General features: G+C 36.9%; 3 protein-coding genes across 4 annotated transcripts in view; 2 read left to right on the top strand and 1 right to left on the bottom strand.

The window, feature by feature from the left end:
* Nucleotides 1-298: 298 nt before the first annotated feature.
* tmem199 (transmembrane protein 199) lies at nt 299-4,015 on the bottom strand. 2 transcript variants are annotated; one of them, XM_044118780.1, is made up of 7 exons: nt 3,827-4,015; nt 3,419-3,577; nt 3,261-3,334; nt 2,500-2,589; nt 2,364-2,406; nt 2,161-2,273; nt 299-1,040 (listed from the first exon to the last, which is right to left on the bottom strand). In XM_044118780.1, exons 2-7 carry the CDS (start codon nt 3,498-3,500, stop codon nt 945-947), a joined length of 498 nt encoding a protein of 165 aa, XP_043974715.1. In that variant the 5' UTR covers nt 3,501-3,577; nt 3,827-4,015; the 3' UTR covers nt 299-944. The 2 variants fall into 2 exon arrangements, with proteins under 2 accessions (XP_043974715.1, XP_043974714.1); XM_044118779.1 differs by having other exon boundaries at nt 3,419-3,841.
* Nucleotides 4,016-4,584: 569 nt separating this feature from the next.
* poldip2 (polymerase (DNA-directed), delta interacting protein 2) lies at nt 4,585-14,982 on the top strand. The gene is made up of 10 exons (XM_044120354.1): nt 4,585-4,820; nt 8,733-8,814; nt 9,139-9,236; nt 9,317-9,416; nt 9,813-9,928; nt 10,975-11,173; nt 12,084-12,110; nt 12,184-12,309; nt 12,825-12,904; nt 13,507-14,982. Exons 1-10 carry the CDS (start codon nt 4,636-4,638, stop codon nt 13,619-13,621), a joined length of 1,128 nt encoding a protein of 375 aa, XP_043976289.1. The 5' UTR covers nt 4,585-4,635; the 3' UTR covers nt 13,622-14,982.
* Nucleotides 14,983-16,985: 2,003 nt separating this feature from the next.
* lrrc75a (leucine rich repeat containing 75A) overlaps nt 16,986-26,334 on the top strand; it is a 46,619-nt gene continuing 37,270 nt past the window's right edge. Inside the window, exons 1-2 of the mRNA XM_044118778.1 lie at nt 16,986-16,993; nt 25,765-25,893. Of these exons, the coding sequence (XP_043974713.1) occupies nt 25,774-25,893 (120 nt within the window). The 5' untranslated portion in view covers nt 16,986-16,993; nt 25,765-25,773. The remainder of the gene's footprint in view (nt 16,994-25,764; nt 25,894-26,334) is intronic.

The raw sequence follows: 26,334 nt of genomic DNA, 5'->3' as shown, positions 1-26,334 counted from the left end.
TTCCAAAGTAATACCGATTAAAATGATTACTTGGGGTAAGATACGATGACAGGAATAATTATTTTCCTATATCAAAATATTTTCCATAACTCTTTGTATTATAAGAATCAGGGGGTTTAGATGAACAAGAGGAAATGAAAAAGAAAAAGAAAAATAAGAACTAAATTAAAGCCAGAGCTCAAGGTCCATCAGCTTACAGGCGGAGTAATTTTGCATGGATTTAAGTTTTGAAATATTACATGAGAGGGGTATAATACTGAGGCAAACATGACAGACAGGAGAGCTGGACACAGATCGCTCTATATCATAATCATCTTTAATACCAAATAATCTTTCAATAAACCTTTAATCCGGGTGTCAAATCTCAGATCTTAGGAGGATACTTTATTGTATTCCAGATGTGGTTACATCTTTTAATCCATCCGCTGATATATCAGGACTTGACAAGAGTGGTGTGGTTTACAAAAACATGAATTCATTACTGGAGAAGAGACCAGGAAAAAACTGATCAGAATTTAAATTAGATGTGTGTTGTTGATCACTGAGGTATAAAAATCTGACATTACAGCTAATTAATGATTTATTTTTGTTGCTTTTCGTCAAGGTTGATTCCCAAACATCAAACTGAATTAAAGAAAATACAATACATCTATTTTCACCTTTTTCTGCAGATGGAAAAAAATCACTTCTAGTTTTATTGAGCCTTAATGAAAAAAAAAACAATTATTAGATATGATTGCATTTGAAAACAACCAAACAAAAACAACATCAACAGGATAGAAAAACAAATGTTTGGGATAACAAACAAGTGAAGAATGTAAGTAACATGATAAAACTCAGAATCATGTTTGACTGGAGAAAATTCAACAAATGTATTTAAAATAAATAGAATTGATAAAAGACAAAAATCTAAACATTTGTGTGTTTTTCTTTTTTTACAGTTGCTATGGTTCCCCTAGTTCTCCCTCCATGGTCCGGACCAGGACATAGAGCTCAGCCAGTCCAACTACAGATGCAGCAATCACAGCTGATATCACCCTCTGAAACAAACCCAAATAATAGTTAACAGAAGCCTGTGAGGGACAAATTTAACTCAATAAAAAAAGAAAATTAGTAAATGCAGTTTCTAGTATATACAGCTGAAATGTTTTATTAAACCGAGGAAATTATTAGCATGAAGGTTGGGCCTGATTGAGCTATTCACATGTAAATATTTCACAATTTGTCAAATTGCAACAACAAACTTCAATTTGTATTCAGACGAATACAAAAATTGTGAATTTGATGGAAAAAAATAAACTATTTTTCCCAGGTTCATGAGTAAAAAATGTTTGCGCAAAAACATATCCTAAATCAACATATTAGCATTATACTGTATCAACGTTCAGTCAATCAAAAGGTTTACTTTTTACATGTTGATATAAGAATTACTTTTAAGCTCCAGATGCAACCTTTGAAACAAATGATCAAGCTTACTCTAAATGAATGCTATGTTTTTGCATTTATAGCAATAAAATATTTTCTTATTTAAAAAAGGAATTGAAATCTAGAGAAACTACTTCTAGTTTACAAATCTAGAACAAACATAGACAGTTTGTTCTAGAATTGTGTGTTTGATCTACTTTATAGATCAAACAGAGAATCAAACTCTAGTTTTTATCATAGCAAGAATCCACATAATTTAAGTAGTACATAAACTATGTACTACTTATTCTTATTAAACATGGGGAACCAATATGTAGTTTTATACTTTTACCTTTTTGTCTTTCTTTTGGTTTGTTGTTTCACTTGATTTTTCTTCTAATTCATGTAAAGCTCTTTGAACTGCCTTGTTGCTGAAAATGTGCTAAATAAATAAAATTACCTTACCTTGAATAATTTGTTCACGTGTATATCACAATGTATTTCTATTATTGTATAAAAAAATGACTGAATAAAAAATCTGCAGAATTTGTCAATGTTTTATCCAATTAAATTAATTAATCGTCAAAATAATTGGTATCATTTGGTGGTATCAGAGTAAAGCGGGATGAATAAACATGCACACCACAATTTCCAGATTTTTTTTTCGTTAAAAATTATTTAAATCTACACTGTTATTCAAAACAAGGCAATAGCTAGAATAGACTAGAATTTATGTAAGACTGAATATTCCCTTACCGCTGCGGTTTCAGTAAATAGATACTGGCTTCCCATGTAGGAGCAAGCAAAAGCAGCAACTAAAGTCACCAGAAAGTTGAAAACAGTGACCACCACTGCTTTTACTGAGCGCACTGAAGAGAAAAGGGAACAGAACCAGTTCAAGTCACACAGTTTAAAGCCTGCTACCTACATGAAAAAGAAAGAAGGCGTCACACACTGACCTTGCTGACCAAAATCTGCAAGTGCACCATTTCGGTTAATTTCCTAACAATAAAAACAGAAATATTTTTGATAAGAACATGGAGGCAGGTTTAGTTCAGCATTGTGTTTTCTCATCCATTCCGTTTTAACATGCACCTGAGTGTTGACATTACGTGTCATCCTGTTGTATTCCTCATTAGCCAGTTTTGCTTTGATCTTCTCAAGACGTGCCACTAACTCAGGATTCTGAAATAAGAACCAAAAGTCAGACTTTAATTTCATTAAGACAATAATCAGACCACTTTTTAATTAAAGTCTCTTTCATATCTCTCTATGGATTTATTGATGCTGTGGTGAAACAGTTTATTTTTACTTGGCAGGGTGAAGATACTTTGTGACAAACTGTAAATATGAGCAAACAAAGATCAACTACGGAGCTCCTCAGGACTTCATTCTTGGTGACTCTGACACCAATGTTGTGGTTAACAATAGTCACCCCAATATTAGTGACTTACAAAATAAATAAAAAAATTGGTATTAGCAAGTAAGGCTTAAAGAACCTCCTGCAGTTATGCCACAAGGGAGTATTTGGTCATTTTATTTACCGTATGTTATTGGTTCTTAGATGCGAAATGTATGTAATACAAAAGCCTATATTTTAATGTGACTTATTTCAACTTATTATTTTTTCTGTACTTTTAATCATCTTGTAACGCCCATTGAGACGTGCATAGTGTTACTTTTGAAAGGGAGGTGCTAAAATGTTATTGGTTTAAGATGTGGAATATGAGCTGCATGTTAGCCACTGCTACATCTGTCATCAAAGTGTGGTCTTGAAGCCATAACATAAAAAAAAATACTGAATAATTTTCCAACAAATGTTAATTATGTAGTGTTATGTAGAGTAATGCTCTTACTCTGGGAGGCTTCACGACTTCAGGCAGGTGCAGTGAGCTGTCTTCCAGTAATTGATGAAGATAGAAAGGATGACCTTAAAAATACCATTAAGAGTTACTTCATGTGCACTAAAGGAGGTAATATTATTACAGAGCACCACAGTCGTGTTTCGTTTCACCTTTTTCCTGAAGGTGTTTCTTCAGTTTCCTTGCTGTGCTGAAAGGCAAGACTGTTGGCTGTGTTTTTTTCAGGATCTCCATCAGCTCTTCTTTAAGTCCTTCAGGCAGGGATGAGTCAGGAGTTCCCAGCAACTTTGTCACCCGACTTCTGAATTTGTCTCCAACAACAAATGAAGATGCCATAATGTTAATGAAGCTAATAAAGACTAAAAAGACTATCGCTAAATGACACAGCTGTGTAAATCCTCAGTCCTGCTCTGAATTACGCAAAAAGTGCCAGGAGACGCGCAGTTTGTATTAATAATTGAGGTCATTTAATGTTGGCTTTCAACGAATATTAGGAGCTCGACGTTATGAAAATATACGCCGCCATGTTTGTCTTGTGACATATGTTGCGTTCTAGTTACCTCGGAAGTCTGAACTCCAACTTGGGTTTGACGTCTGTTAAAGCGGAATTTCAACATAGCGATGCCCATAGACATTTGCAGTACCTCTTACAAGTCCAGTTTATATTTGTGGATGCTACATGTAACATTGATTTTAAACGCACTCTTACATGCGGGCTTTGTAAAGTAATCGTGTTTCTACCACGTCTTACTACTGCTGATGCGAGAAGCGGCCACATTAAAACGCGAAGTATGTCTTACAAGACGTAACTGGGAATAGCAGGAGGTACTCCCAATTTATCCGTGGGAAATCTGACTTCTGAAGGCGTTCCAGATGATTTTTCCCGCTGGAAAGTTGGAATTTCCAAGTTCTGAGTACACCTGGACACAGCAACACTCAGACCCACGTGACAAGTTTTTTTATTTTTATTTATAGATTTTAAATATCGAACCTTATTTGGTTTTGGAAATCAATTTTTTTTTTGTCATGTCTTGGTAATAATGTCAGAAATATCATTTTTTATCACCACGAATTTTGTTCGTTACGTTACACGTTAACATTGTTGGCGCATTCATGGTTTGCTCGTTTACCGGAAACACCTTTCTGACAAATTTGTGCATAGTTGTGTAAATTCATACAAGCCAGCCAGTTTTTCTTCAGTGTATCAATATGAACAATTTATAACTGCCCCAGTAATCAAAATAATAATAAAAATATGCGGAATGCAGAGTTTAGCGGCCAGAATCTCGTTACTTCCACTTTATGAACGTTCCGTGAAGGCAGCATCCCGGTTTGTCTGAGCATACGGTCGCTCAGGCAGAAAGGAAAGATGGCTGCCTGTGCACTACGTAGAGGATTGCTTAGCGGTGTCAGCAAATACAGCAGAAAACACTCCCATAGAATACTGAGTGTCACTGACAGTAACATCAGCTTTGATGTGTACAAGCCACGCTTACAATGCCGAGCCTGCGGGCTGCTTGGCGGTGTTCAACAAAAGAGGTTTATGTCGTCACGGTAAGAGACACAACGTCCTTCTGTCAAAGCTAACACACACACATACACACGAGAGACTCTAGCTAGGTCCGTCAACCTTACTTATCTGGCCCCGGAAAAGCAAAGCTTTGCTCATTCTCGCAGAGCAGACTTCTGGATATTATGTACGCTAGGTGCACTATAAGGGATGATATTCGGTGTTGGAAAATGAGAAATCTGATCGTCCAGTTCATGCTAACTAGCCAAGCAGCCAGCATGGGTTGAGCAACAGCCTGATCCAAGCGCCTCCAGCCTGCTAAGTCAAATCATTGAATGCTGGATATCTTGAACAACACCCCCACATATTTTATGAAGTCATCTTCTATAGAAAAGTTGTGAGTTGAATGCAATCTGGAAGTATTTTTAAAAAGCTGCAGATGCATTCTGCTAAACTTAATTGTTAAGTGGAGTCCGGATTGCAAATCCACTGTTGTTTTCCGGAAAATCAGAAAACAACAAAACACGTTTAATATGATTATAATAAGTCACTATTACACTTGTGCAAACTTTCAGTCAATTTACCACAGTGTTATTGTTGCATATTTACTTTAAAAACGTTTAAGTCAGTTAGTCGTTTCTCTGTTTAACTTTGACCAACATACCGTTTCCACATTGAGACAAAGTCGTCAGTGGCCACTTGATTAGCTTAACCTCTAAGAAGCTTTTCTGGAGCCTTAATAATATCCTAAATCTATTTAGTAAAGGCCAGATAATTGTAATGGGAAGAAAACCATTTTAGACATGTAAATAATGCCTTTTGTACTTTGATAATGTTTGTTTGTGTGTTTATTTTTAAATAACTTAGCACTTGTGTATTTTAAAAACAAACAAAGTAGCAACCGTAATTGCTACCTTGTTGAGATTAATTTAAATCTCTGCTTCCCTTGCAATATATTTTATAATAAATTATGACTATGATGTTTTCACAAATACCAGTGAAGTGCCTGGTAATGTTTGTTAGGTTTTTCCCTTGTTGAGACTTGTGCATTCTGGCAAATCCAGGCAAAACGGAGAACTTTTAGAGTGATCGGTCACTACTGGGAAGATAGACAACTGACTTAAATACCCCTGAAACATCAAATATGGTCAGTCACCAGCACTACCTTGTTAATGATGCTACTCAAATTGTTTTTTGGATGTCATTTAGAATAAAAAATGTCTGATAACATTTAATGCTTGTGAGGATACACAGACGTTTTCTGCACTACGCCAGCACAAGAAAACTAAAGATTGTATCCTATAAAACACCTGATGGCTCTCTGAAAATATTTGTGTTCATACACAACATTATATGTGTGCAAAACCTGTTAAAAATGAATTAATGTACTGCAAAGCACTGTAGTACCTTTGCAGATTTTTCTGTTTTTATAAAATGCAAAATGCATCAGTTTGTAGTGGGACATTTTTATAATTAGTAGATTATAGAAAGTACTTTTCTATAATCTACTTATTGTGATTGTGAACTGTAAGGAAATCATATCTATGCTGAGAAGGTCACTTACGAATCGCGAGATAAGAGCCAATTTAATCGGAACAGGGTGTGATTTAATATCATGTTTTGAAAACAAAGTTTGGGATGCAAAATAGTGAATGGATTAACTGCTGAATTGACCATCACCAGACACAGTCAGCTCCAGAATCAATAAAACAAACATTACACTGCAGTGGACATCCTGTCATCCTCTGATAATCCTCACAACACATCTCACAACGAGCTATCCTCGTTATGACAGCTGTAAAAGTTTTCAAAGTAACATGAGCGCTGATTTGCAGAAAAGGTGCAACAAACTGTTATGTAATTAAACCACAGATATTTAACACAGACTTTCTTTGTTATGAAACATGTGGAAGTCTGCTTGCTTGTGCAAACGTTCTCAAGATCAGATTTCAGTTTGAGGTTTCCCTACAAAAAGGGATATTTTGCATTGAAGAAATTTTAGTAAGGGGGGTAAAGGAAATGTTGGGCTGTAGAAATGTAGATTGATGTTCTTGACCCTATTCATGTTATTTTAAAACAAAATTGCCTTTAAAAGTCAGAAAAATGTTGCTTATTTATGTAAAAGCTGCTCTACAGTGGGAACTGCTGGTATCGGCTATAGTCAGTGTTTTAACTTGAACTTTCGTCTTGTGTGTTTGTGTTGTTTTGACCAGAGAACACATGAAGCTATCCTAGCAAACCATGACCCAGCACATTTTTGTGTCTTTTGCCTCTCTTAATCCGGTCATGTGATCCAGGCTTACTAACTATTTATAGAAACGTTGGCACACTCATTTTGACTTTGACCGTTTTGCTTCCTGAACAGGTTTTGTTGGGGTTGGTGTTGCTTCTGGGAGCTCAGAGCTGCAGTTGTGACTTGTTAGTTTAAGGAAGTTGGTGTTTTTCCAGAAAAGTCAGAGTCGGTGTAGCCAGAAGCGATTCTCGAAATCGAACAAAGAGGGATCCTGTTAACTTTAAACATCACCAGTAGATGTGGGTGGACTTCAGTCCCCTCTGATTCTGCAATAGCAACAGTTCTCCAGTTTTTAGTTACCCTTTACTACTGTCATATTTTTGTTAGCTTACAAGGTGAATTTATGGGGGTCAGTGTTGTGGTATTTGTTATGTAAACGATGGGATGTGTTTCAGTGCATCAGTTCATTCCAGCGCATCTTGCATCGGTTATTTGATCCATTAATTGTTGTTAAATCTTAAACCTTCTTATAATAAATAATCTTTTCTTGTTTAAAAGTACACGGATTTGCTAGACTCTTCATTGGTTATTGTCTACATGCAATAAATAGCACTTGGTGTTTAGTTTTACACGTCATTAAAAGGTTTAGCAGCTGTCCTTTAGCCTAGAGAAATTTAAATATAGCAAAAGGATGTTTGTGGCTCTCAGGGGTGAGACTGGATTCAACAAACGCATAAAAATACACATTTTATTACATTACAACCACAAACTTTATTATGTGTGGACAAAGTTTTTAGAACTTCTGTTATCAACATGTGAAAAGCTCAGCTCTTTCTGCTGACCTTAAAATCAATACAGTGTTGATTATTTTTGGATTAACAGATTTAAAATTGGATAGCAAATATGCTTCGAGGATTTTTTTTGCAGAATTTGAAACTAAAACTGTGCCCCTTTAGGAGTTCTAGGTTGAACATATTTACAGACAAAAAAAAGTTTTTTTTTAACCTGAAATGCAAAATTATTTTTTTCTACAGTTTTGGTTTAATTACTGCTCTGAATATGTTGTTCTTTCAGCAAATGGATTTTTTTGAGTCCGTATACTCCTGTTAACAATTAACTGATTACTAGATTAATTACTTTAATAACTCATCAAAATGTATTCGATTAATTGTTTCAGCCCTTCCACCTGCCCTGAAAAATAGGTCGTTTCATACTTCCTATTTTGTTGTACTCTCCTCTAATATCTTAAAATAATAATGCATCTTAACATATTTTCTGGCAGTATTTAATGTTTAATCTTTGGAGCTTGGCTCGTTTTTCTAACCATATTTCTCACAGCAAAATCCGGTTACCTTGTGGTGATTGTTTTTGCAATAGTCAAAACCTGAAACCAACTTACTGTGTGATATTAAATCCTCTCCTCCATATATCCCAATCATTAATCCGCCCCTTCAACTGTGCTGTGAAGATTAGCTTTCACAAGTGTGAGTGTTATTCACTCGAAGTGACCAGCTGTTATCGTCATCATCGCTGTTCGAGCGTTGTGTGTTGAAGATAGACACTGGTGTTTCTGTCAGGGCTGGAGTTGGGATTGGGCCTTTTTCCTTATGAATCAGTGGTTGCTTTTACCACACCTTGTGTTTTGTGGTCAGTACCGACTGACACGTAGCTCCGTGTTTGTGTCTATTGTGTGTGTGTAACTGTGTTGCCTGTATTTTGGCAGGAACAGGCCTGAAGGAAAGATTTTGGAGGCTGTCGGTGTGTTTGAAGCAGTGAAGCAGCATGGGAAATATGAAACGGGACAGGTAAGGCTTTCTGATGATCCTCCAGCAGAGCGCGTAGCTTGACATGGCGGCCATTAGCGGCTGGATTTACAGCGTTAAATAGTTAAAACTTGTGCACACATTGCTATTGATGTTCAAATCCATGTTTAAAGTGCAAAGGTGCACTTAAAAGTTACTTAAGTAAAGATGGTACCAGTAATGAAGATCTCTTCATTACACTTCAAAAAAAAATTTTTTATAAATAAATTTGTCAGTCTTATTTTTGCATATATAATCCCATCTAATCTATGATGTATCTCAGGGATTAATCTATTTTCTCTTTCCTTGTTGTTGTTGTCTACTCAGCTATTTCTCCACAGTGTATTTGGCTATAGAGGCATTGTCTTGTTTCCGTGGCACGCCCGCCTCTATGACCGGGACATCACCCCTCCAGTGTCCGACAGGTAACCCCGCATCTCAGACTTGCTCTTAAAGTTTAGTAGCTTTGTTTGAGAGGTTATTGAAATAAAATTTCCTCCCGCAGCAAACCCGAGCCGCCCGGAGCCCACGGCTCTAAGGAGGTGAAGGGGAAGACTCACACGTACTACCAGGTCCTCATTGACACCAGGGACTGCCCTCACATAGTAAGTAGCAGCCACTTTGTTCAGCCTGAAGCTGCTGTTGTTTGTTTTTAAGTAAAACTTTGTGTATTGAAGAATATTGAGTCCAAACAGGAAATGTCAGATTGTTCTGGGTACAGACACCAAGCATTGTTTGGTCATTTCTCTAAAACAGTTATAATATCGTCAAGGAAAATTGGTTCTTTTAGTTAATTTAAATAAATATTCTTTGTTGATCTACAGTTAAATATGATCCAGAGGTATTTCTTTCAGCACTTGCATAAAATAAGCTAACATTAACATTAACATTAGAGGTTCATCTTTGTAGCTGTGGCACGTTGCTGTTGTTGTTAGATTTAATGTTATTGTCGCAGGTATTTTTCAAAGTGTGTAGTTTTGAATTTGTTCTGTGTTCGACAGTCTCAGAGGTCTCAGACTGAGGCAGTGACATTTCTGGCCAATCATGACGACAGCAGAGCCTTGTACGCCATCCCTGGTAACCAGCAAGGATCTGACTTACATATTTCTAATATAATGTTTTAAACTGGGTTGAAAGGGGTAGGATGTGTTTTTATATGTAAAAAATATGTATATGTATATTATTTCTTCAACAAAACAACAAAATTCTTTTAGCACCTTGTAAAAACTGTCCTTTTGACATCATTTTCTATAATTTGCCAATTTGCACATTTCATTTAATATTTGTATATGTTTTATTTTGGTTCTGACTTGCTAAATATTAATAAAAAAAATTTAATTAATTTAAAAAGGCAAACTATTTTCCTATGTGTTTCGTCCGCATATGAGGGAAAGCTAAACTGTAGTCCTTAGATTAGGTCTAGTCAATAAAAATGCAGATATCAAAGTTCATAAACTGCTTTAAATAATAAATATTTAATCTAGGTTACTTCAGCCCTTATATGACCAGAAGTTACAGATTTTGAATCAAAAGTGGTCTAAATAAGTTCAGATGATCCAAAAAAGCAGTGAAGTAGCCGATCCACTTTGCAAAATTAGCTTTGAGTTGTTTTTCTTTTTTTTCTTCAGTAAACTATAGATAACAAGACTGATACTGAAGCGGCTAAAAGTTATTACTCAAAAGCCCCGAATGTTCTATAATATCTAGGCCTGTCGGGATAATTAATTTTGTTTGATGATAAATTGTCCCAGAAATTATTGCGATAAACGATAATATTGTTGTTTTGTGACCATTTTCAAGCACTGTAATGGTAATGACATAATAATGCAAGAACACATTCTTAAAGATCAATAAACCTTAAATTCTAACTAATCTAAAATTTAACGCTGGAACCGGAAAACATGTTAAATATCCCAAATAAATAAACAAAAACAGGGGAAAAAAATGAATTATGAGTCTCTGTAAACCAAATTGTCCTTAAAAAAAGGTCTAGTTGAGACCAAAACACCAGACTGAATCATTTTGTCATCCAGTTTTTGGCTTGATTTCAAAAGATTGTGTAAGATTTGCAGCCATAAGCGGGTTTTATTTAGTTGGACTGAAGGCAAAATGGCTCCATGTTTGTTTTATTGACTGTGGATTCAGAATGTAGGTGTCATAAACTAAAATAAATGTCAATAAGTTAATGGTAAATTTGTGTTTTTGTCGTTGTCTTCACACCTTAGCTCCCCCATTTACACCCAGAGACACCTTGAAGGCCTGGCAGGAGAAGAACCACCCCTGGTTGGAGCTGTCTGACGTCCACAGGGAGACCACAGAGAACATCAGGGTCACCGTTATCCCCTTCTACATGGGAGTGAGGGTGGGTTCATCTGCTCAGAGTTCCTCAGTATGTTGGTCTCACCAAGGTGTTGCGATTGCAATTATTAAATCCAACTCATCGTTCACTAATCTTACAATTTTCACCAGTCATCGTGACTTCTCTGCTAATCTGACTGCAGCGAGTTCTGTATTTCCTTCTTTTCTGACCAACTCGACTGAATTTTGACCAATCCTCATATCCTGCTTGTAAATTAACTTCCTGTTTCACGTCTATTGAAAACAGAACCTGCAAGATGAAAACATGTAACATTTCCCTTTTTCCCCTTTCTTTTGGCAAACTCTGTTTCATTTTGGACCTTATCAAGATTATGAATGTTTTAAAAGAGCCAGTTGTGGCAGAAAGTATTGATAAAACCATTAAGAGACTCTCAATATATTAATAAAAATCTCTTTCTGCGTTCAGTGATAAATTAAAGTTAAATAATGTTTCACGCGTTTTTAAATTGATGTAATTTTGCAGTGTATAAATGAAAACTGCTTTGATTAAATAGATTAAATAATATTAAAACACACAACTCTTATCTTTAAGGATATATTTATGGGACTTTCTAGACTCTAGGGACATGTAAAAAGCTATTTTGGGCCAGATTTTGCCCCCAGGCCTTCAGTTTGACACATTCAGTTTATTCTTTTGCACTTTAACTTCTCCTTGGGACTTAACGCGCCTATTTCAAGAATGTACCTGAAAATGGTACTTACACGTTAAATATTGGCTTTGTTAACCTTGGCAAAAAATGTGTAACTTTGACCACAACGTTTTGAAAACAGTGCCACAACATCAGTAACTTTATGCCTTAGCAATCACAAAGAAACATGGCACCATCCTGGAGGAACTGATCTGTTATTTTCTTTCTACTGAAAATCTAATGATTTGTTTCTCTGGTTCTCAGGAGGCCCAGAACTCCCACGTGTACTGGGTGAGTTGCATGCAGTGTTGGAAACGACGACAACTTCGAGCGAACAGTTTGAACATGTGTTGCCTTCCTGCAGTGGCGCTACTGTATCCGCCTGGAGAATCTGGGTAGCGAGGTGGTTCAGCTGAGAGAGAGGCACTGGAGGATCTTCAGCCTGTCAGGAACCCTGGAGACGGTCCGGGGCCGCGGCGTCGTAGGCAGGGTGAGTATCGGAGCAGCATGCTTTTATTTTGAAGGGGTACGTGCAGCTGACCTAGAGGTCTCTTTAAAAGCAAAACGGTGTCCAAATAAACAGAAAAGCAACAATTACGGCATTCCTGCTGCTGATTAAATAAGAAACCACATTGGTAATGCAGGTATTAAAATGTTATGACATTTATTTATATTGATTCTGAACCATAAGCTGACACAAAGATATAAAATAAACACTCATTGCGTTTTGTTTTCTACTGCTTCTCATGCAGAATATTATAAAACGTGTTTAAACCAAGTAGGAGCGCTCAGTTTAGACCCAGAGGTTAACCTGTTAACTGTTACCAAGAATAAAGAAATTATTTAATGTCAGCTGTTTTTTGGGGGACTTTTTTTAAAACTTTTTTTATTCTGAACTTCTTATTGTACAGCTATTATTTACCATGGATAAAAATAAAGCATGCGTGTGTGTCTGTGTGTCTTCATTGTTTCCTGTTTACAGTGTTTCTGTGTTTGTGCTTACAGGAACCTGTGCTCTCTAAAGAGCAGCCAGCCTTCCAGTACAGCAGCCATGTGTCTCTACAAGCACCAAGTGGTCATATGTGGTGAGAACGCTGCTCCACACGCTGCATATGCAGCCCCAGCATACACATACACATTCACTGTCCTGTTTGTTTTCAAGATTCAACCATCCGACCCAAACAATCAGATGAAAGAAAATGAAGTTTGGCACTAGGCCTAGTTTTAAAAGCTGAGCCCATGCCACACAAAACATCTTATTTAGATGATCTCTACTGGTTTTGATGGGTTGATTGGTCATATGTCCAACCAGAATGATGCCAACAGATTTTTTATGACAGGTTGAGTTGCATCTTACTACAGGACATTTATCCAAATATCAGAAGGGACGTTTATGTATTTGAGCAGTTTGTGTTATTTTTATGCTTTGTGGGTTGGAAGAAATAAAAACTCAATGCAGAGATCCATGTTTTATTAAACAAAATTACAAACGCAGGAACATAAAAATCCATTTGACCTATTTAAGTTGGCTAATAAAATACAAGCTAAAAACAAGAGTAATGTAACATTCATGTCATTGGCAATAATTGTTTCCATGTGTCTGACCAGAATTATAGATCATCTATAAATGTATAATAAACAGAGTGTTTTGATTCTGTAACCATTCACTCTTGCTATTTTTCCCCAGGGGAACGTTTCGTATTGAGAGAACCGATGGTTCCCACTTCGACGTCAGGATTCCCCCCTTCTCTCTGGAGAGCAACAAAGATGACAAAGCGCCCCCTGCTGGCTACACATTCTAACTGGCACTGGCTGGGTGATCTCTGCAGTTGTCCTTCTTCTGCGGCCCTGCCTCAGCATTCAGTCAATTTCAGTCAAGAGCAGCAGAGTGGGATCGATTAAATGACAGAGTGGAAATTCACTCTGCTGTTCTGTGCATTCTTGAGGCACGGACACTTGGGTCAAACGTAGAATTACTGCAGATTTGGTTCTGATGGGCAATTACTGAAACACTGACCCGACTATTTGTAAGTGGGAGGATTTCCTGCTGAGCTTCTGGTTTGAGAAAATGGAGAGGGACTCAAATTGAACCAGTAAGTTATTTCTTATTTGCCAGCTGAAAACTGTTCATCTCTATGTTGTCATCTGTTTTGGGGTTATAACATTTATTTCACTTGGACCCTTTCCTTCTCCTCATGCTTTATAAGCATCAGACTACCCATGTTCAGAGTCGTGGAAGAGTGACACAACAGTGAAGCACAGTGGACATCATTATTTTCTACTTGAAAAGCATAAAAATAATGAAATTCACTGCATGCAGTCCTAACTTGATCTGTCATTCCTATACCAGCACAAACCTATCACAGTAACTTCTAGTAATTGAACTCAAAGTACATATTTAATATTTTCTAGTAACTTTCACACAGTTGGAAAACAACCACCAACATGTTAGTTCCTTTAAAAACATTAGTTATATTCCTGATTGTTTTTATTTCCATTAACAGCCATTAGATAAATTGTATTGCAACTGTTGTTGCTGCCTTTGCGTGCCTTTGGTAGGTCCTCTTTTTTTTTTTTTTTTTTTCACAGGAATCCTGGTGAGGTTTCTGCTCACAGCTATTTTATTCTTTCCTTGTTTGTCTAACATTAGACACACAACAGAAGAAATATTTAGCTGTAATACTTTGTACAAATTTGAATTGGGCTGATCTAAACACTATCTGTTGGACAGTATAGGAGCGGAAGGTGATTATTATCATTAAATTAGAAAAATGAAGATGTCCACTGTGATTTCGTGCTATCAAGCTCTAGCATAGAGTCCACTGTGTGCGTTGACAGCCAAATGTAACCCCCCTCCTGCTCAAGGCCAGGCTTTATAGTCTTGGAATAACAGAAATCGCACCACAAAAGCGTGAGAAGCAGTGTCAGAGGGCGACCGGTTTGAACTTTTGTGTTTTAAGAGACATGTCTACCATTTGATGGATGTCTTTTGCTGTTTTTAACTTTGAGAGGGAACGAGAAATGAGCCTAACACTTCCCCCTTAAAGGGAAGGTAGAAGCTAACATCGCTGCTTTAGTGAGCGATTTGAAGCAACTCTGATGTTTGAAATACTGTAAATAGAGATGTAATTAAAAGTAAAGCGAATAAACCTTTTCAAAAATGTCTGGATCTGTAGTGAGTTTTTGTTTTCTGTGATTAGGCTTCTTCTCATATAGAGAGTGAGGATACAATGTAAAGTTTTTCAGTTTAAAGGATAAAAACAAATGAATTGTAAGAGTTGAACTTCTGCTAGCAATAGTTTTATTGTTCATCACCACCAGAGGTCAGTAGAGTCACTCCACAGGTAAAACGTTTAGATGTTTTTATGAACCTCGAGACGTGCATTCTTACTTTTAGGCAACTTATTAATAGATTTAAACCTCGTTAAAACATGAGTAAAAGAAAATGTTTAAAACTTAATTTTCACTTTATGATCAGGGAGTTAGGAATATTACAGATGGACATTAGATGAGACTAAATGGGCTAAGTAGTTGTCATTGTGTGGTAGAACAGTAAATAATTTTTACATTTTGATAAAATGCCATGTCCGTGCTCTTTTATTTTTAAGCTCATTTATTTTGAAATGTTAGGAATCGGTTTCTATACAATTTGCTTGACTTTGATTCATTTTTATCAACTTAAAAACGTGTGCTGTGTGTAAAAGAGAAATGTTAAATTGAAATTTTATATTAAGTTATATTTATTCAAATTTTCTTTGGGATTAAAAAAGTATTTTTCAATTTGAATTTAGAATTTATTTAGACAACTGGATTTGATAAACTGTTGTTGCAACCTTTTTTGCCTTTGGTAGGTGGTGTGTTTTTTTTTTTAGTTTTTTTCACAGAATCCTTGTCAACTAGTGCACAACTTTATTTGTTATGCAAGTAATTGTTCTGCATCTTTATTCAACAACATGTTTCAACAAAGATTGAGATTTAGATCACAAAATAGGTCTAATGTGTGCCTGTCATTAAACTACAGGGAAATGTCAAGTGTTGGAGAGTTTATCTTATTCCTCAAATAGGGAGAATTTTTTTTTGTACACTATTGAGAAAATAGGACACATTTGTGACCAAATTGATCACACACAAGAGCTCTGAATAATGTAAAATTAGCATCATATTTGTCAAATATGCATTATTTTCCATTAGTTTACTTTATCTGCAAAACATGTGAAATGCTAGATGAGGCTTTATATTCTTGGAATAACAGAAATCGACCACAAAAAGCGTGAGAAGCAGTGTCAGAGGGCGACCGGTTTGAACTTTTGTGTTTTAAGAGACATGTCTACCATTTGATGGATGTCTTTTGCTGTTTTAACTTTGAGAGGAACGAAATGAGGTAGAAGCTAACACTTCCCCTTAAAGGGAAGGTAGAAGCTAACTCGCTGCTTTATGTTTGAAGCAACTCTGACTGTAAAAATAGAGATGTAATTAAAAGTAAAGCGAATAAACCTTTTCAAAAATGTCTGGATCTGTAGTGAGTTTTTGTTTTCTGTGATTAGGCTTCTTCTCATATAGAAAGTGAGGATACAATGTAAAGTTTTTCAGTTTAAAGGATAAAAACAAATGAATTGTAAGTGTTGAACTTCTGTTAGCAATAGTTTTATTGTTCATCACCACCAGAGGTCAGTAGAGTCACTCCACAGGTAAAACGTTTAGATGTTTTTATGAACCTCGAGATGTGCATTCTTACTTTTAGGCAACTTATTAATAGATTTAAACCTCGTTAAAACATGAGTAAAGGAAAATGTTTAAAACTTAATTTTCACTTTATGATCAGGGAGTTAGGAATATTACAGATGGACAATAGATGAGACTAAATGGGCTAATTAAAACTTTGTTAAAGTTGGAAAAAAAACAGCTTTAGGTGTGGTTAAAAAATGTAGGCTGCTTTCATAACATTAGGTAAGTTTTTAGAAAGGGCAATTCTACCAAAGTATTTTTATCAACTTAAAAACGTGTGCTGTGTATAAAAAATATGTTAAATTGAAATTTTATATTAAGTTATATTTATTCAAATTTTCTTTGGGATTAAAAAAGTATTTTTCAATTTGAATTTAGAATTTATTTAGACAACTGTTGATAACTCTTGTAGTTGCTATGACAACATGCTAGGGAAAGGGATTTTGTGTGTAAGTTATTTGGCTGCCTGATTTGCATATTTTGTGGGAAGCTTGTCTGTGCAACCTTTTTTGTTTACTTGAGTGTGGTCGTGTGCTAGCTTATTAGTTGTGTGCTAGCTTGTCAACTAGTGCACAACTTTATTTGTTATGCAAGTAATTGTTCTGCATCTTTATTCAACAACATGTTTCAACAAAGATTGAGATTTAGATCACAAAATAGGTCTAATGTGTCTGTCATTAAACTACAGGGAAATGTCAAGTGTTGGAGAGTTTATCTTATTCCTCAAATAGGGAGAACATTTTTTGTACACTATTGAGAAAATAGGACACATTTGTGACCAAATTGATCACACACAAGAGCTCTGAATAATGTAAAATTAGCATCATATTTGTCAAATATGCATTATTTTCCATTAGTTTACTTTATCTGCAAAACATGTGAAATGCTAGATGAAGGTGGAAAACTCTTCAAAAGTTCCAAAATTGTCAATATAAAAAGCATGTCAGCTGGTGGACCCAACCGGAAGTGGGCCCACCAATAACATTCTACTTGAGGCCTCTTACAACCTTGGGTCGGCCCTGTGTAATATATAAAAGTCTAACACTTTCGTTCCTTTGTTTAACTTGAAGACTGCAAAAGGATTTCAGCTATGTGACTCATGCTTGCAGTACACAAGCCACTGCTAATGTACAGCACGACAATAAAACGCTGCTTTCAGTGGAAATCGGAGGAGAGACTCCCAGAAACCGCCAGCTCGACTGTGTTGCTGCTTCCTCTCTCCTTCTCCTGGCCGTGTTGCTGCTCCCTCCGCTCCTCCTGCTCCCTCTCTCCATCTCCGTGTGTTTAAAGGAGTTGAGCTCATGTACAGTCGCCCCCTTCTCAGCTGAACAGAGGCTGCGATGCATTATTCACTTCCAGCCCGGGGACACCACAGGCTCGCCCCTACAGTAGAGTCGAGCCTCCGGAGCTGCAGCCACTGCGCAGCCCGCGGACCGAAGCGCTGATGCGGCCGCGTCCAGCTCGCTGCTCCAGCACGGATGGAGATTCAACCTTGGAGGAGGGCGAGTGCCGCGTGTGATGCAGGTACCGCATGACTTCCTGCGACACGAACCGAAGAAGGACGATGCTGCTCTGCAGTGTAAACATTGCCATGCCCTGTCTCATGCAGCACCTCCTCCGACTCTGTGTCTGCTGCTCCGCCAGCCCAGGACACCGAGTTCTGTTTTAGGGGATCGCCGCTCTCGGAGTTAAATATTTTTGGAGTTGTGTTCGGGATAGGGAGGCCACACTCTGCTCTGCAGCCTACTTTAGAGATCGGACACCCTGACTTTGTTGGGGTCATGTTGAGCGGCCATGCTGCAGGCAGCATCCTGCGATCTGTTCCCAACCTGAGCTGAACTGATGTCTGAAACTGGAAACTACAATCTTTGCTGTGATACTGGTGATGTTTCTTCAGCTCTGCAGCCACTTCACTTTACAAACATGAGCTCCTCTGGCTTTACAAGGATGTAATCAGCTGCAGACCTGGTCTAAATGATCTAAATGAGCAGAACATTTCTGATATTAATCAAACTGCTTGCCTTGTCCAGTTAAAAAACATAATATCACGCAACCAACCAATCGGATACACACAACTACAATTATCAAAAAGTAAAATAAAAATTATTGGAAATCTTATAACTGACTGTGAATGGCATAGTGTCAAAATCTCTAAAAAATGTCGTCCTGCTGTTCTTCTGGTTTAAAGTATTGTTGATAAGATGCCCAAGAAAGCATCAGAGGAGTTAACCCAGATTCTTAACTGTAAGAATCAATTTATTGTTTTGGTTGAAGAAATAATTTGTTGCTTTTCTCTTTTAAGTAAAAGCAATTTGATTATGTAACATATACTGAATATGGCATGACTACCGAGGTGAATGGAGCGCAGAATAATGCCGAGTTGGTTCTCATCCAGTTTTTCTCTTAAAGGAAATTTTTTCTTAGCTGTGTTTCTTAAAATGTTCTATTTAAATTTTAAACAGCTCCACTTTGGCAGCAATAGTAAACAGTAGAGCTTACTACATAAACACTTCCATCAACACGTTTTTATAGAGAGCTGATCAAATGGACTCTTTTCAGAATTTGAGATGGAAGGACACGTAAATGTTTCACACTCATTCATAACAGATCATCTGAACTACATAGTAAAAAAGGACTTTTCAGAAGTAATTTGAGTAATTTTATTTTCCCTGATTCCTGCTATATTGAATACAGGCTGACTCAACCTTCAGCTTCAGATTCTTGAATGGGCTGACAGAATGAAATGATGGAGAGCAACATGGCTGCCTGAACAAAATATAGATTTCATTCTTCCAAGACTATGTGCATCTCAGATGAGTGGATTTATTCAGGACCAGTGTTGGGTAGTAACGGATTACATGTAACGACGTTACGTAATTTAATTACAAAAAAAGAGTAACTGTAATTCGTTACAGTTACAATGAGAAAATATGTAATCCAGTTACAATTACTTTCGAAAATATTAAGAATTACAAATTTAGTTACATTTTAAAAAAAATATAAACAAAAACCTTTAAATATGTAATGATATTTTTATTGCTACTTTATCGCCGTTTTTCCTACTCCTTGTCTCTATCATAGCCATGCCACTCTGATGTTCCATCCTGTGCCTCTTCTTTATTTCTTCCACTTTACATGCAGTAAACAGACTGTCATGATTTAACAATTTTCCTTTACAAAACAATCAAACCTGATCAAAACAAGATGCAATCTGCAGCCAACTGGCACACTGAACAAACAGAAAAAGATCGGCATACCAACGCAATGTATATTTTACACGGGCTAGCGGAGCTGCTGCTTAGCTTACAGGCATTAAACACACTGAAAGGAACACAGCAGCTCGCAAGGAAAAAATCCCTGCACTACGGTGTCTGGCAGGACAAACATCTCGGAATTGTGGTAATACCAGCAATTACAGAAAACAATAGTACCCTCTTCAACCAACATTTATGCACTGCTTTACATTTACATCTGTGAATATGAAAATTATTTCTTAATATTTGACTGTTTGGTGTTGATGCATGACAAACGTTGAATATATTTTTCCATGAGACATTGTATGCAATGTGCTAGTGTTATGGTTTTCATGAACATAAAGTAAACTAGAAAATTCCTGAAGAAATTTAACTGGGGCCTGCCAAAGTGTGCCCGTCGGTTTGGACCCAGGGTTCTGATGCTAAGAATTAGCATAAATGCTAACTTAGCTAAATAGTAGTCATTAGCTTCTGGAAAGTCACAAGTATGTTAAGTAAGCTGGACGTGCACCATTGAGTATGTTAAAATGAGTGTATGAGCTGAAATTAGCCAAAATGCTAATGTAAGCCTAAATACTTTCAGCAGCATGTGAGGTATTATTAGAATGTTCTCTATAATTTACTTACTCCATTCAGTATACTAAACATGGCTATTAAGTCAGAAAAATAGAGCTTACTACATAAACACTTCCATCAACACGTTTTTATAATGCTGAATCAAATGGACTCATTTCAGTGCACTAACCTGAGTGCAGAAAATAAAATGTTTCAGAATGGGTCAATACTCATTAAAACCTCAAAGTAATCAAAAGTAATTAGTTACATTACTTTTAAACATGGCTGCCTGAAAAGTTACACTACAATTACATTTTAAACAAGGTAACTTGTAACTGTAACGGATTACATTTTTAAAGTAACTTACCCAACACTGTTCAGGACTCGCCCAATGTTTCATGGGAGCTTAAACAGAATTTGTTTTAGGACCCCACTTCCTGTTAACATTAACAGATTCTGCATTCACACCAGCCGCTTTAACTGAACTCTTGTTTGTTTACATAGAAAGTCCGATTTGATTGTGGAGGTGTGATAAGTGAACTCTGGTCCACCCAGGTCTCGGTTCTGTTGAAGCGTACTCTGGCACTGTTTGAATTCATATGTGAATGCCAAACAGATTGAAAACAGGAAGTGAATTAGCCTACACTGCAGGGAATTCTGGGTAAATACAACCAAAACAAACACACAAGCCTACCGCTAGCAGGATAAATAGCATGTGGTCTTTTGCCAACTGTTAAAATTTAATGCCACTGCATTTTTATTTACATTTCTGCATAAGGAAGTTGCACTCATATAGTCTTCTGAGGTTTTTGTGTTGTCCCCATCAGTGGGTTTTCGTGCAGCGCCCCCACAGGCGAAGGGCTGAAACAGTTTTTTCAAAAGATTTGATTTGTTGAAAATGTGGCAAATATTGCAGTTTATGGACCATCTGGTGTGAAAACACATTTTCAAGACAGATCTAGGAAAAGAACTCAAGTTTAATTGGCTCATCTTAAAAGCAATCGGTTCCTATTTGTTGAGATGTATTTGTGAACAAGCCAAGCTCAAAACACAAAGGAAAGATTAAACCTGTAGCATCAGATTACAACTATAACTAATTATTATTCTTCGCACTTTCAAAAAGTAAATTTAGCAATTCCGTATAAGCTTAAATTAATATTTTAAACAGTCTGACATCTCTTTATTTATGTTGAAATCACCAAATCAAATTTAGTAGAACTCGCATCTTGTGTGGGGTTTGGGTTTATGTATATAATCTGTCGAGTTTGCAGAGAGTTACAATAATTGGCAGCAGCCGTGTGCCGTTGAGCCAAACTCTGGATGGAGGTGCTTTCCCAATTTCTGTAATTGGAAAAAAATGTTGACTCAATGAAGCTGTCTCTCAGCAGAGGTCGGTGAGAATGCTGTGAAGTGTTTATAGATCTGAGTTCTCCAGCGCCGGACACCACTTCCCTTTATTAACTAGAGGGTTTGAGTCGCAGCGTTCGCCATGTCTGACTGCTGTTCTGTCTTTGTTCAGGCTGAGCTGCGTTCAGACCTCTTCTTTGATGTGGACCACTCTTACACTAACAAAAGCAAAAACTACACTGTTTTCTGAAAGCATAAATTACTGTGAGTGTCTGAATATAGTTAAAACTGAGTCCAATCGAGAAAACTCATGTATATTTCATGAGGGGCTTTGAGTGCCTTTCCAACCTCAACCAAAAAAAAATAATAGTAATAATTTGGTGTCAGTGATCTTTTTTCTGCATCAGCTGGTTATATCACTGGAGACAATTTCATCAGAATTACTTGATAAACTTCCTCATATCTGGATTTTGCTTCAGATACAAAGTTTAGCATAGCTGTTTTTCATTTGCATCTGAAATCCTGGTCTAATTAGTGCCACTCCATTAAAATTCAGACATCACTTACCGTAAATGAAAACATGAAGCAGAGCAAAAATGTCAAAAACTATTAATATATGAAGCCCAGCCCCTGATGAAATTCAACAAATGATGAGAAACGAAATCCTTAACATTTCCCAATCTGGAAAGAGTTAAAAAGTCATTTCAAAGAATTTTCGTCTCTGGAGAACCACTCTGAGAAATAATATCCACAGATGGAGAAAACATGGAGAAGTGGCAAACATTCCCAGTGGCATGTCTATCAAAATTAATCAAAGAGAGCAACAATGACTAATCTAGGAACCACATCTAAAGCACAAGAGTTTATGATTCAACAATAAGAAAAAGGCAAAAAAAACAAAACATAAAAAGAACATAAAACTGTTTCATATGTGTCAAAAATAAAGTCTTGATGGAAAATATTCTCTGAACTGAAGAGACAAAGTGAAACTTTTTAGAATGGATGTCGATCAGTTGTAAAACCAACGCAGCATTTCAGAAAAATCATAATACTGACAGGTAGGGTAGGACAGCCTGAAAAACGCATCATGATGTAAGCTCTTCAGTTGATATCAATAATTATTCACTAGTTTATTGTTTTAACTATCTGAAATATTGATGTGACCTTTCCTGTTTAATCCACCGTTTCCTCTTGAGCTGTTGTTCTCATTTTCTCCTTTCACTCCACTGACGGGCTGATAATTGTGAGGGCCAGGTGATTTAAAGTACATTCATATCAAAAATACAGGATTTTTAACACGTTAGCAACATGTGAAAAACATATCAACAACTTACAGATGTGTTGTTTACACCTATGACCTTCTACATCGCACCTTGCATTGATACAATGCAGGTCCACACACATATATGCCTACCTGGCTACTTACGTATATATTACACTAAAACTTACCTATTTGAAGTGAACTTTCCTCTTTCTCTCATTATTGTGGCATTTATCAAATACAAATAATTTTGGTAACTCTTACTTAAAACAAGAAAAGTTTCCTCTAATTTTAGCTTGCAAGGAAGAGAAAAAACTGATTTCCTGAAGACTTGGAAATTTTTTTTTCAGTTCCAGGTTAGTACCATAACGTGCCACCAGACAGCTGCTTTTGTAGACTAATTGTTGGTTTCTCCTATCTGGTTTGTTGCTTTTGAAACCTGAAAATGGAGGAGCTAATTAATACATGCATGTCAATCATTCAAACCTGCTGTCATTATGTGCCTCACCGCCTACGCAGAACAGGCAGCAAAGAAAACTCGGTGAGTCATAGGTTTCTACAGGAGACCGAGCATCTCTGTCCGTGTCGCTTATCAAATAATCAGTTGTGCAACTGAACTGGCAATATATTGTAAAACTAACCCGAACGCTCATGCTAATACAACATGAAAATGTAGCAGGGTTGGAGACAAAAATTAAAAACTCTGCTTTACTAGGTACATCTTCTTAGTACCGGGTTGGACCCCCTTTTGCCTTCAGAACTGCCTTAACCCTTCGTGGCATAGATTCAACAAGGTACTGGAAACATTCCTCAGAGAGGCTAGCCCATATTGATATGATAGCATCACACAGCTGCTGCAGATTGGTTGGCTGCACATCCGTGATGCAACTCTCCCGTTCCACCACACCCCAAAGGTGCTCTATTGGAGTGCAGCAGATCGTCTTGGTCATGTCTACATTCCTAAATGCATTGAGTTGCTGCCATGTGATTGGCTGATTCAACATTTGCGTTTGGACTGGTGTACCTAATAAGGTGGCTAGTGAGTGTATAAGCCAGCTCAAAGCTCAAAATAGTTACAGACAAACATGCTTCACGTTTTCAAGCTGTAACATAAAGTAGGATCCTGGCTCTCCATCTGAGAACATTTATAATGAAGCAGATCAGAATTAGGCTTTTTCATCCAACAACCTCATAAAATATTCCCATAAACATAATCCTAAACCTTGTGGACGGACTTCCCAGATGAGTCGAAGCTGTTATAGCTGCTAATGGTGGACCAACTCCAAATTAAAGTCAATGTCTTTGCTTTGTTATGTTGTTAAAGTGGTTGGTATTGTAAGCATCTCAGTACTTTTGGCATTATAGCAGATGTTTGACAAGAGCTGAAATGATTAAATGTTATGGAATGTTTAAAGAAAACAACAAATAGATTATTTTATTAATTTATTTAGATAAATGTGTTTCAGAATAACCTTTTGTTAGCAGTGGAGTGCGTTTGAGTGTAGTACCACTATATCTTGTTTGTATCATATAATCCATTAGCTAATAATAGAGGTAAAGTTTCTAATTACATCTTTTTATCTGAGAAAATGCATTAGTTTAGTTCATATCTGTTTACAAATTTAAATTGATTCATTAGAAGGTTGTAGGCAGCTTTCTACACATAAAAAGTTGTTTATTTGTTTTTGATGGCACCTATTAGTACATGACTGAAATCACCCACTATCCCACCCACTCACCAGTGACCTATGGTTGTTTTGTACTCAAAGAGCCAAAACAAAAATTTTAGTTTCCATGTAATGTAACTGTAAAATGGAAACATAATGAGCAGATTGGTGCTGCTGATGAATCCCAAGGTCTTTTCTTTACTCACTTAATTTTTCTCCTTTGTTTTGCACCTCAACAGGAACAGCAAAACTGGCAATGATTTATTTATGTCTGGCACTCCTATGTAGGGCTATATAAAAGCTTACAGTATAGTGCTTTATAGGCTTTTACATTACAAACCTTTGATGCATTTAATAGAGCCTATGGTGCTTATTAAATGTGGATATCAGCTTCTTTGGTGGTGCTAAAACAGTTTCCACTGTGGTTTAAGGTGCATTTGGTGTGTGGAGCGTCAGAAAAAGTGGAAGGTTCTTAAAGCGACAGAGGCCCACTTCATGACAACTTATGACATAAAATTTCTTGTAGTTTGATGTCTTTTTAACAGCTCAAGGTGACATAATTACCCTATTGTGCTAAAAATGGTTTTGTTGCTGGAAAATACATTGTACCACCCCTTTTAATGGTTGACTGGAGAAGTTTTCAAACACATTTATCAGACTCATTTTAAGTAGTAAAAACTGTATGTATTTGCCACATTATTTAAATGTGGGGAAAGCTGTACCTACTGGTTGTCATATGAAATAAAAAGTTGGTAGCTTGTCCAAAATAAATAAAGGAATGTATCTTGGGCTAAAATGTCAAGATGTTTTAAGTGTCTGTTTTTCATATTTTTGCTTTTAGGAACAGATATGGATGTGTTTCTGTGTAGCTTAGCCATTTTAGTCTAATTTATGGAATCAAATGACAACAAACGAGAAATTAAAATCAATATTCTTTGTCAAGTTTTAACAATGTTATTCAACACACCCAGAATTGCTTAGAGAAAAGGAACAACAGGATCCTTAAGTTTTGTGTCTGTCAGTAGACGTAATCCTATTTTGTTTTATATTCCTACCCAGCAGGAAGCAGTGCAGGCTGGGATTTATTATTCTCAGTTGGTTAGAGAGTTCATATTGTTTCTGTTTTATGTGTGCAGGATCTGGGAATGGAGTCAACGTCTTTGGATGACGTTCTGTATCGCTACGCCAGCTTCAGAAACCTGGTCGACCCCATCACACACGACCTGATCATCAGCCTTGCCCGATACGTCCACTGCCCCAAGGCGGTAGGTCGTCACCTTCCTGACCTCCTGACCCCCACATGACCTCTCACAGCTGAAAGCTTCATCCGTAGCTGAACAGAGCTCCAACTGCAAACCAGCGTCTGCTCCTCATAACAATAAATTAACTAAATTAAATCCACTCACACAGTAACAGTCTAACACGAAGCATATGCAGTAAATATTTCAGACTACAGCAAGCACGACTGAGCATGCTCACACGCGTGCTGACTGATATGATTCACTATGTTGCTGCTATCAGATGATCTCATGACTCATTTTGTCTGACACTATTAGGTTATGGAAGTGCTCTAAGTGGTTGTGTGTCTGTGTGCGTTCTTGAGGCAAGCGCTGCTGATTGTGTTTGTCCATTCGTGTCGGCCATCATGTTAGCGGGAAAGAAGGAGGATGATGCGAAAGATGGCGGCGGTCGTTATGAATGAATAA

This window comes from Gambusia affinis, linkage group LG06, assembly GCF_019740435.1.
Source record: "Gambusia affinis linkage group LG06, SWU_Gaff_1.0, whole genome shotgun sequence".
Classification (NCBI taxonomy): Eukaryota; Metazoa; Chordata; class Actinopteri; order Cyprinodontiformes; family Poeciliidae; genus Gambusia; species Gambusia affinis.
Note: the sequence above shows the minus strand (reverse complement) of the source record. Positions and strands in the feature narration are given on the sequence as shown.